A 12,708-nucleotide genomic window follows, 5' to 3' on the forward strand; every position below is an offset into this window, starting at 1 on the left:
AAGTCATGAAACGTCGTGAGAATTTATTGTTTTATAATTTTATTATCTTATTGTTTCCCTTCTACGTGACTTTACCGAAAGAACCAAGAATATGAATCTGGATAATATTGATATAACTGATTTGGATAGCCAATAGATCGATAGACCGAAACATGATCATGTACATGTCTAGACACAGACCAGAGTTCTGCTTATACATATATATTACGAGAGGCAATTAGTTTACTGACTCTACACCATGTGGACAACCTAATATAATAATTACACATTCATCCAGGAAAGCCACACTGATTTTCAAGATTTGTTTTCTGAAGAGTCCTGCTTTGAAATGCCTGAACAACAATAATTTCAATGTATGACATTTGCTATGGGAGGAAAACAGAGAACCCGAAAAGGCTCCATGTGAAATAAGGGGAGAACGTACAAACTCCACATATCAAGAGTCAGGATTCAAACCCAATGTTACCAATGAAAAACCAGGACTTCAATTTTTGGAGAATACAAAAAAAGTTTCTATTGACACGTCCGCCTAATTGGTTAACGTGCCAGGGCGAATACGCTGTTGGTATGTAATTATACTCATTTCAAAATATTCAGTTGCACTATGTATGAGTGCATCATTAAAAGAGTTGAAATCTCCAGCAGCAAACAAGGGGATGGTATGCAACTGTAATACAATACTGCAGTAATGTGCAACTTTAAAGAGACATACGAATCATTTACCCTGACAGTTGTTGTTACATTTTCATAAGCGGACTAAAGGAAATGTGTTTTTTTCCATCTCGTTTTTTACCGTTACATGTGTGTCGTCTTGTGCCAATGGAGATTTATCTCTCCCAATTGCAAAAAAAAATACATTTGCACCTTAGCATATCATTTGGATACATCGTAAATCATACATTGCCACGTAAACAATTAATGCATTGTGAGTGGAGGAATGGATTTCCATTGTTAAAACGATGCAATGTTGTATGCCTATCCTTAACGCATGGCAGTCTTCTTCGTAAATCATACATTGCCACGTAAACAATTAATGCATTGTGAGTGGAGGAATGGATTTCCATTGTTAAAACGATGCAATGTTCTATGCCAATCCTTAACAAATGGCAGTCTTCTTCAATTTTGCATTGCAATGGTTGATGATTAGCCAATGCATTTCGCATAAAGGTCAAACCAGATGATACCGATGGACGTGGCGCTTCCGTTGACATTTGCAATGGGGTTATAACAACACTGACGTTGACCATGCACGAATTGCATTATTACGAAATGGGAAAGCCGGTGTAAATAACAAGTACAGTAAAGGAATTATACCCAGCAAAATCAGCTTTTACTGTATAATGTATACGTCAATAAAGTGTTATCAGGATCATTCCGGACATACACTCCTCGGGCGTGACCGTATATCGACAGAATTCTTACGAAGTATAGGATTACTGATCATCGTTGCCAGTTTCACGTACTTTAACATTTACATCGCTATACCACGTGAAAATGTTTACAACTGATATTCGTATTGCTGCGTTTACTTAAACGTAACATAGCAGAGATGTTGTGCGCGTCATTGCACTGATAAAAAGCATTGTTGTTCGATACCCGAGTACAATACAGCTCTAGCATCAGTGGTGAGTGATACACCAACTAGTCCCGAGTAATACATCTAGCAATAACCATCGTGGTGAAGTGCTGTACAGACAAAAAAAAACAGTCGTGGAACGGCAAAGGACCATACTTGTTACGTGTTAATTTAAAACACAATATTCCGTATAGATGTGTTTTTATCACTTAGAATTGCAAGTTAGAGACCTTCATTAAGAACTCACGAGAGGGTGGTTTGACCAGCACTGAGCGGCCTTGAGTCTCCCCACAATGCTAACGTTTGCACATCGCAACAGATTCAGTAATCGTTTAAGACCGAGGCAACCTAAGGGAGATTCAAGCCAGGTTCAGATACCGTGGCCGGCAATCGACCACAGGTTCGTAGCGCAGAGCACTGCGACAATCAAAGGCATGCTACAATTACGAAGTGATCATCATCACGAGTCATGATCAGTCCACTGCTGGACTAAGTCTTCTCTAAGCTGTCGCCATCCCTCGCGATCATAGGAAGCAACAATCCGCCTAGCACCTGCACACGAGCCGATGGTGATGATGATGATAACGACTTCATTCAATCGCAATCAAAATTACACACTTGTAATGAAAGCTCGCCCCTGCTCCCGAGTGCAGCCCCCGCAAGGCCTAGGAACTTCTACCGAGCAGGAGCGAAGGAACCCGGCGGGCAAACTAGCCGAGGACGGCGTGTCATTCAGGGTGGCGTCGAAGCGCAAAACACCGCGTACGCGAGACGCTGAAAGGAAGGCCACAGTTTGCATTCGTCTTGGCAGAGACTCGTACCTGGCGTCGGGTTGTAAAGGACAATCGTTCCGATCTCCCCCGTAGAGCGCCCAATATTCATTTAAATCATCACGGCCCCACGTTTACGTAGCTTCTTCCGGGGAAAGATGTACGTGATGACGTCACGTCGGCGACGTCATGACGTTGCAAGACGGGTTGTCGTCGGGCCGGAATTGTACGTAATTACGTCACAGCCTAAACGTCTTGCGCGATGACGTCAAAAGACCTACTTCATGCCGTGCTGCGATGACGTCTACAAATGGCAGGTGATTACGTCACTCACCCGCTGTGTGCCACGCGATGACGTCATCGCGTCGCATATGACGGCTGTGAGGACGTGAGGTGCTACGTGATTACGTCATCGCGTCGCATTTGACGGCTGTGAGGACGTGGGGTGCTACGTGATTACGTCATCGCGTCGCATTTGATGGCTGTGAGGACGTGAGGTGCTACGTGATTACGTCATCGCCGGCCATCAATTTTTTTAGTTTCATTTCTACGTAATGACGGCTTCGTCACCAAAGGCATTCTGGTTTAGCAGAATTTATGCAACAACCAAAAAACTAGGCCGTTCGCAATCGCGCGCGCTTGTAAAAAAAACATATATAAAAACGTCACGCATGCAACTGTTACCTTTTAGGGGCCGTCCATAAATGACGTCACGCACCTAGGGGGGTGGGGGTCAGATATTTGTGACGATGTGTGACGGGGTGGGCGGGGTTTGAGAAATATGACGTCACATAAAATTGCGCAACTTTAAATAAATATAGACAACACGTTCTACTTAATGAAATATATATTTTTTATAAATGTTTTCTCCTACATCAGAGTGCAGCGCCACATTAAATACGCACTACAATTAGTTTAAAGCGATTTAAAGCATTTTTGGGGGGGGGCAGTGCTTTGTGACGTCACATTTCAGAGGGGGGGAGGGGTCTGACTTTGTGACGCCGCGTGACGAGAGGAGGGGGGGGGTCAAAAATCGTCCAAAATTACGTGACGTCATTCACGGACGTCTCCCTGAAACGTTTTGCATCGCACCTCTGCATTCTGACGTCACCGCCTCGTGCGCGACATGACGTCATCGCCGCCGCGAGTCAGCTGATCCCGCGCGTGTCAAGCAGCAACAGCAGCAACGCGAGGCTTGCTCTGCTCTAGCAGCAAGCCCCTCGCACGACATTAACGCCACCGCGGCTGCTGCAACAACAACAATCACAATAACAATCGTTGTCGCTCATTCTTTCCTCGTCAACATTAACCGCACCACCAAAGCTCGTACGATGCTCGCCGCCGCGCCAGAATGCTCCCATCGCGTCCGCGGGAACGCGCGGTCCCGTTAGAGCGACGCGTTCGCCCCACCGCCACCACCGCCACCACCACCACCGACAACGACTCCGACTCTCCGCACCGCCTGGCCATGCTGCAGCCGGTGTCCGACGACGGCCGCGGCCCCACGGGTCTCGCCCAGCGCTCGGTCCGCATCGCGTTGGTGGTGGCTCTCTACTGGCTCGTGTCCGTCAGCATGGTGTTCCTCAACAAGCACCTCCTGGGCGGCGCGGGAGCCTCGGAGGGTCTCGACGCGCCGCTCTTCGTCACCTTCTACCAGTGCGCGGTCACCGTGGCGCTGTGCTGGGCCATGCGCTCGCTCGCGGGTCTCTTCCCGGGCCGCGTGCGCTTCCCCGAGCTTGGCTGCGACACGCAGATCCTGCTGCAGGTGCGGTAGTCGCTGGGAGGATGGTTAAGGCCACCATCACACCACCATCCCACCACCAACCCACCACTGCACCACCACCACCAACCCACCACCACCACCAACCCACCACCACCACCAACCCACCACTGCACCACCACCACCAACCCACACCACCAACCCACCACCACCACCAACCCACCACCACCAACCCACCACCACCAACCCACCACTGCACCACCACCACCAACCCACCACCACCACCACCACCACCACCACCCACCACCAACCCACCACTGCACCACCACCACCAACCCACCACCACCACCAACCACCACCAACCCAACCCACCACCACCACCACCACCACCACCACCACCACCAACCCACCACCACCACCACCACCACCAACCCACCACCACCACCACCACCACCACCACCACCACCACCAACCCACCACCACCACCACCACCACCACCACCACCACCACCAACCCACCACCACCAACCCACCACCACCACCAACCCACCACCCCACCAACCCACCACCCCACCACCCCACCACCCCACCACCACCCCACCACCCACCACCCCACCACCCCACCAACCCACCACCCCACCAACCCACCACCCCACCAACCCACCACCCACCAACCCACCACCCCACCACCACCACCCCACCACCACCACCCCACCCCACCACCACCACCCCATCACCACCACCACCCCATCACCACCACCACCCCACCACCACCACCCCACCACCACCACCCCACCCCACCACCCACCACCACCACCCCACCACCACCAACCCACCACCAACCCACCACCACCATCCCACCACCACCCCACCACCACCCCACCACCACCACCACCCCACCACCACCACCACCCCACCACCACCACCACCCCACCCCACCACCACCCCACCACCACCACCAACCCACCACCACCCCACCACACCTCCACCACCACCCCACCACCACCCCACCACCACCCCACCACCACCACCACCCCACCACCACCACCACCACCCCACCACCCCACCACCACCCCACCACCACCACCACCCCACCACCACCACCACCCCACCACCACCCCACCACCACCAACCCACCACCAACCCACCACCACCATCCCACCACCACCACCACCCCACCACCACCCACCACCACCACCACCCCACCACCACCACCACCCCACCACCACCACCACCCCACCACCACCACCAACCCACCACCACCCCACCACACCTCCACCCCACCACCCCACCACCACCCCACCACCACCCCACCACCACCCCACCACCACCACCCCACCACCACCCCACCACCCCACCACCACCCCACCACCACCCCACCACCACCACCACCACCACCACCACCCCACCACCACCACCCACCACCAACCCACCACCAACCCACCACCACCACCACCACCACCACCCACCACCACCACCACCCCACCACCACCCCACCACCACCACCACCCACCACCACCACCCCACCACCACCACCACCCCACCACCACCACCCACCACCACCACCACCCCACCACCCACCAACCCACCACCACCCCACCACACCTCCACCCCACCACCACCACCCCACCACCACCCCACCACCACCCCACCACCACCACCACCCCACCACCACCACCACCCCACCACCCCACCACCACCCCACCACCACCACCACCCCACCACCACACCACCCCACCACCACCCCACCACCACCACCAACCCACCACCAACCCACCACCACCATCCCACCACCACCACCACCCCACCACCACCCCACCACCACCACCACCCCACCACCACCACCACCCCACCACCACCACCACCCCACCACCACCACCACCCCACCACCACCACCACCCCACCACCACCACCACCCCACCACCAACCCACCACCACCCCACCACACCTCCACCCCACCACCACCACCCCACCACCACCCCACCACCACCACCACCCCACCACCCCACCACCACCCCACCACCACCACCACCCCACCACCACCACCACCACCCCACCACCCCACCGTTGTGTAATGGTTTCGATGAAGCGATATCTGTACGTGCCGTATACGTGTGGAGAACGCGTTGTTCTGCAACGGAACATGAGGCGGCTGTCATTTTTCACAACTCGCACGTGTTGTGAACATCTGTTGGAATTATGTAATTGGCAAAACTGCACAGATACTGCCAATAAGTGAGGTGGGTGGGGAGGGCGAATAGTTGGTCAGGGCTGATAGGCGACGTTCGGATATGTGGCGTTGTAGATCAAGCGAGTTACATCATTGTTACTACTGTACCTGCACATCATGACAGAGTTGATGCTCTACAACTGCTGCCCCCCCGGGGCAAAGGCGACGACGACGCTGAAAGTCCAGGGGTGTGGAACTTTTTTTCAGCCAAGGGCCATTTGGATATTTGTAATATCATTCGCGGGCCATGCAAAATGATCAACTTAAAAATTATCCCGTGATATTTGGTCAAACATTTCATTAACTCACCCCTAATGCGATGGCTGGAACTGCTTCTCTTTGGCGAGGCGTGTGATGATGTTAGCTGGTATTGATGATGTTGTTGCTACTCGCAACTACTTTTCCAGGTTTGCTCCTAAATGTATTGAATTTCGAGTCCCGCCGGTAGTTGCCTTGGCAGGGCCAGACACCAAATGATTTCATGGGCCTCGTACGGCCCATCGGGTCTCATACGTTCCCCACCCCTGGCTTAAAGAGTCACAGAACCAGAGGTCGCAACCGGGTACCCGATACCCGTACCCTACCCGATACCCGGCTACCCGTACCTGGCCGGGTACGGGTAGCCGTTTGCGACCCTGGTGCGGCCGGGTACGGGTAGGCCGTGAGTCACTGGTGAGTAACCGTTTGTCACTCATTTCGGGTACGGGTAGGGAACGGGTACCTGTACCCGACTGTACCCGACCGGGTACGGGTACCCATTTGCGACCCTGGTACGGGCGGGTACGGGTAAGGAATCAAAACCCGTTTGCGACCTCTGCACAAAACCCACAACAACCTCCTCGTCACGGCGCCCCGCTTAGCGATGTCTACCTTGTACGGGTCAGGCTGCACACACACGAGGTTAGGGTGGGGAGAGTTCAGGATGCCGGCAGTGGTTGAGAGGGGCTTTGCGTGGTTGGTTGGCACGCAGGTGGCCGGTACCCCGGAGTTGTTGGAGGTAGTTGGAGGGTGTTGTGTTAGGAGGTGCTGGAGGGTAGTTGGAAGGGTGTTCTATTTGGAGGTGATGGGGGGTAGTTGAAGGGTGTTCTATTTGGAGGTGATGGGGGGTAGTTGAAGGGTGTTCTATTTGGAGGTGATGGGGGTAGTTGGAGGGTGTTGTATTTGGAGGTGATGGGGGTAGTTGAAGGGTGTTGTATTTGGAGGTGCTGGAGGGTAGTTGGAAGGGTGTTCTATTTGGAGGTGATGGGGGTAGTTGAAGGGTGTTGTATTTGGAGGTGATGGGGGTAGTTGAAGGGTGTTCTATTTGGAGGTGATGGGGGTAGTTGAAGGGTGTTGTATTTGGAGGTGTTGTAGACTTGAGACAATAACCAAATCGCCCGGAATGCGCAAAATCTAATCGCATGTCGCCAGCTTAAAGGTTTGGGTCTGTGTCGTGATCACCATTCATAAAGAGCGTAGCTTTATCCAAGGCTGCGTGACGGGCAGCAGAGTCGTAGTGCAGCAACATGAACTGTTGTACAATAATTCTATGCCCCTTCACGTCCATGCTCCCTCACCTTCACAAATGTAAATGTCCGCGTGGTGAAGTATGGTCAGTTTTAACCTACTGGACCCGCAAGGGTGTAGGGGAGGCGTTGTTCTGGCACTGGGAAGCATAAGGATGTGTTGCTTTTCTTGTGTAACTGCCTTTTCAAGTAGTGTCACAGCAGATATCCAGGGGAAGAGTGAAACTTCCACCACTGGCTCACATGATTACTACCACATTGATCATTTAAGCAGTTTTTTTGTTCGATTTAAAGCTTTCGTGACTGCAGGGATTCATATTCTGATGATGATTGCTTGTGTTGCAATCGAAACGTCGTGAGAATGTTATAGTTATTTGTATTATTTTATTATTTCCCTTCTACGTGACTTTAACGAAAGAAGCAAGAACATGCTTTAACAAGTTATTTGACCTGTAGATCCGAAACGAGTGAGACCTGTTGCAGCTCTCAGTGATAAAGAGCAGTCGCCCCCTGCTTTTAGCCATGACCGGGACTCAAACTTTGGCCCGCCTTGTTTTTATAGCGTGGTGCACTAACCACTGTACCGCCATACATATCATAGACTCCTTAAATTGTCATTAAAACTTGTACACATCGATGGTGCCCTATGATTTCCATTGCAGGTTACTTATGGGTGTAGATCACACTTCACTTATCCCATTCCAATATAGTATGTCATCTTGTGATCATTTGAAAAGGTTAGCTAAAATAATATGTAGTGATCCACTCATTGCTCATGACCCTACACTCCCTTACCGAATACATTGCTAACATTTAAAACGTAGACCTTTTTTTTAAATGACATTTCAAAATAGGACACGTTTTTCTCAATCACTCAGTCTGTTTCCACCCAGTTGTATAAATGAGTATACCACAGTTGATGGGAAGGTCATGTGTGGAATATGAGGCCAAAATATTCTCTCTAGAGCTCCCTCTTTTAGGGGTTCTTCTGACGGTAGTGGTGTGAGCAAAGAATTGCAGGGCTGCACCTTTATGATGGACAGGACACAGTGGCTTGACCATTGCTTTTGTATGGTATTACCTGTCGAACAAGTTTATCATTTATCCATACAAAGGAGAGCCGACATGCTATTGTGAACAGTAGGTACTGAATATCCTATTGTAATATTTAACCAAAGGATTTATTCTGAGCGTCTGGTGAACCAACAGTTGGATGCCCATTGGTGCAAGACTGTAACGCTTCTGAATTCTTTACGAATGTATTCTTACTGTCCTGACTTTTTGGAAAACAACGCCACTGTTTTTCGTTGAGGCTGTTTGAGTTACTGCTCTGTTTCCAATACAGTTGGACCCTGGCATATGTATACTACAGCCTCGCAGCTCATTTGACTTAGACCTCAATGTTCATTGTTTAAGGAAATGTTATGCTGGGAATGATGTGCCCAAAAAGATATAGTGCTGAAAATGCCATTATTTCATACTTTCCTTTATGACTTTGGGGATTGTGTGGAGATAATGATTCATATTTCATGCTCTGTGGAATAAATCACTTAAAGTTAACACTTTACATGTCTAGACATTGTGTAAAACATTTTGAAAAAACACAATTTAAATGTGGTATATATGTAGAGGCAGATCAATTCATTAGGTACTGTTTGAACAAGAAGCAACTCAGAAAATGACTAAAATATAAGTACTGTAACTGTTATATTACGAAAAAAAGTGATGCCATAAAAAAGTCTGTCTTATGGGTGAAAGTTACTCATTTACTCTGAGGGTATACAGTGATGTAGTTTAGGAAGAAGTCCTCATTTGGGGACACGTTGCATAACTAGCCATGGAGAGGTGCATGTTTGTCAATGCACTGAGACAGAACGAGAAACACATGAATACAATAACATAATGCAAGTTAAAAGACACGATCTTGGTTAACGATGGAGCCTCAGTTTGTGTCTCTGTTATAAGAAAGTGCGCACTGACACATTTCTAATTTCGTTGAGCAGGTACTGCCACTGTCGCTGGTCTTCACGGGCATGATTACCTTCAACAACCTCTGTCTCAAGTTCGTCGGCATCTCCTTCTACAACGTGGGCCGCTCCCTCACCACCGTCTTCAACGTACTCATGTCCTACATGATCCTGGGCCAGGGCACATCCCTCCGGGCGCTCTTGTGCTGCGGAATGATCATCGGTACTCGCCGCGAATAGTCACGCACCGCTTCTGCCAGGCATCAACATTTTCCGGGTCTCGTACATGTACGTGTACAGGTCTTTTTATTGCCACTCCACTGCTTGATGAGGGTCGCCTGACGCCGTGCAGATCGTAAAGCTTTTTTTGACCATAATTCACAACGCTGGTCAGTGGGGGTATATGAAGGAAAGAGGGTTTGAGGGTATATATTATTAGGTTTTTTAGGTAAAGTCACGTAGGTTAAAAAATTTAAATTAATAAAAGTAAAATAAAAATAAAATAATGATGTTTCGGAGGCAACACAAGCTTCTGTCTTCAGGTGGAACAGTCACAGCACGATAGCTGTATCAAGTGAGAGAAATTCCAAGAAAACCCTATTTGTATATATACTGGTTGAGGGTGGGAGGAGCCAAGGTAGGCTCTGTGACTGTTCCACCTGAAGACGGAAACTTGTGTTGCCTCCGAAACGTCGTGATTTTTATTTTATTTTTATTAATTTAAATTTTTTACCTACGTGACTTTACTGAAAAAACCTAAGAATATGAATCCTTGCAGTCACGAAAGCTTCAAATCTAGAATTTGGGGGTATAGCCATACAGTTTAAGTAATAGATGTCACTGCACTGTCTTATGCTTGCCACCACGTTGCTCTGCAACCTATAGCAACGTGCTGTGCATTGTGGTCACACATCCAGGCTCAAACAGGCTTAGCTTCCAGATCTAACTAGAGTGGGCACATTCCCGGATATTTGGTCAAAAGCAGCGTAGATCTTAGCTACACGGTAAAGTTACAACAACAATAATATGCAGGACAAACCAGTTTAAAATCCAAACCCTCTTGGAACTGATAAGCTGTATACATTCATCTAAATATTTTTCTCACATTCAAGGGCAACCCCATGGCTCAGCTGCATTTAGACACTATTTAAATTAAAAATGTTTTGTATTTGTAGTTTCAACTTTCTCGCCCTATATTTGTAGTATGGTGGTGAAGCAGTGGCACAGTGGTTAGCAAACTAGGCTATAAACCCGGCAACCTCAGTTCGATTCCTGGCCATGACTGACAATCAATGGCGATTGATATGTTAACCGTTCCTGGGCCACCAGCCTGGTGAAATATGGTCAAACAACCCTCACGACCAACACGTCATGGGGGAGAGGCCTTCATCTGACAAAAAAGCTGCGAATTATAATGAATATGTAGCATTGCTTAATCAATATGGTTAGAATTAATGACACTTATTGTTCATACATTTACTCGGTGTCATGTGACTGGGTGGTATTGATTGTGGTTTCCCATTTCCATGAGCGCAGGTGGATTCTGGCTCGGCGTGGACCAGGAGGATATGAGCGGCACGCTCTCCGTGGCCGGCGTGGTGTTCGGCGTCGTGGCCAGCCTCTGCGTCTCCCTCAACGCGATCTACACCAAGAAGGTGCTGCCCTTGGTTGGCGGGAGCCTGTGGCGTCTCGCCTACTACAACAACATTAACGCGTGCCTCCTCTTCATGCCGATCATCCTGCTCGTCGGCGAGGTGCCCAAGCTGTTGGCGTTCGAGCACGTCTTCTCGCCGCACTTCTGGATGATCATGACGGTGGGCGGCGTGCTGGGCTTTGGCATCGGCTATGTGACGGGGCTGCAGATCCAGGCGACGAGCCCGCTCACGCACAACGTGTCCGGCACGGCGAAAGCGTGCGTTCAGACCGTCGTCGCCGTGTCCTACTTTGGCGAGTTCAAGACCGTGCTCTGGTGGGCCAGCAACGTGCTGGTCCTCACCGGATCGTTTTTCTACACATGGGTGAAAGGACACGAGATGAAAAAGGCACAGCAGGACTTCATGAAGGACCTCCAGAAGGCTTGAACTAAAGTGTTGTCATTGCAGTAATGAACGCTATACATTCGTTCAGCTGTAACGGTGCAATGTTTTCTGGCTTTTGTTAAGAGTTGCATAACGAAAATGAAAGGTTTTGCAAGTGACCATGAAGAATTTTTGTATGTTATTTGTAGAAAAAAATATGAATAATCAAATGTTTAAATTCTTGTAGTAAGTGTGAAAAATGTATTTGCGTTTGATCTGATTTGTTTTATATCTTAATTTAATGGTAAAACCATTCGTAATTATAAATTAGAATTCATGATATGTTACAGAATGATTGTTTCCCATCGTACTCTGTGAAGAAGAGCCAACTTATGTTATTATAACTCATTTACTTTTAGGTAAGAAAACACAACAGGTGTGTTTGTTTGTCCTTGTTACTATAATGTAATTTATTTTATTTTATGCAATTAAAAACAGTTATTGAGTTGTATCTTTTCACATTTCCAACGTGCTATTTTATGAGCGACTGTTTTGGCACAGTCTGTGTGTTCAGACCTCTGCCGTTTTGACTATCGCTGATATTACCACAACCCCAATTCGTTGTCAGAAAATATCGCTGAGATTTACATCTGCTGAAAACATTTCCTAGCCACGTTTGACTGCTGCTAACAGCCACAATTCATGTTGCCCTGTATTAAGTGGTATCCATGTCCTGCTCTTTGTACATCACTTTGAGATGCAGCCACATTTTATATTGCGATATAAATCCAAAATCGTATATTGCAAAACGCAGCAGTCAACAGTGCTTTACACCTCTGTAAATTACCCAACTGTCCCATTATGCACTGGTTGTGAACCCAATACACGTTCCAAGCATCACGATGACCTCAAGATGACACGGG

At 49.3% G+C, this 12,708-nt stretch overlaps 2 protein-coding genes across 3 annotated transcripts in view; one reads left to right on the forward strand and one right to left on the reverse strand.

The window, feature by feature from the left end:
- Nucleotides 1-2,525, reverse strand: part of SCYL2 (SCY1 like pseudokinase 2) — a 33,324-nt gene extending 30,799 nt beyond the window's left edge. For both annotated transcript variants that reach the window (XM_061566828.1, XM_061566827.1), the window contains exon 1: nt 2,398-2,525. The gene's annotated coding sequence lies outside the window, so the exon portion shown is untranslated. The remainder of the gene's footprint in view (nt 1-2,397) is intronic.
- Nucleotides 2,526-3,478: 953 nt separating this feature from the next.
- Nucleotides 3,479-12,301, forward strand: SLC35C1 (solute carrier family 35 member C1). The gene is made up of 3 exons (XM_061566834.1): nt 3,479-4,111; nt 9,804-9,990; nt 11,304-12,301. The coding sequence occupies exons 1-3, from the start codon at nt 3,698-3,700 to the stop codon at nt 11,846-11,848; spliced, it is 1,146 nt and encodes a 381-aa protein (XP_061422818.1). The 5' UTR covers nt 3,479-3,697; the 3' UTR covers nt 11,849-12,301.
- Nucleotides 12,302-12,708: the final 407 nt, after the last annotated feature.

Source organism: Lethenteron reissneri, chromosome 37 (genome assembly GCF_015708825.2).
Source record: "Lethenteron reissneri isolate LAM-NWPU_2019-01 chromosome 37, ASM1570882v1, whole genome shotgun sequence".
In the NCBI taxonomy this organism is placed as follows: Eukaryota; Metazoa; Chordata; class Hyperoartia; order Petromyzontiformes; family Petromyzontidae; genus Lethenteron; species Lethenteron reissneri.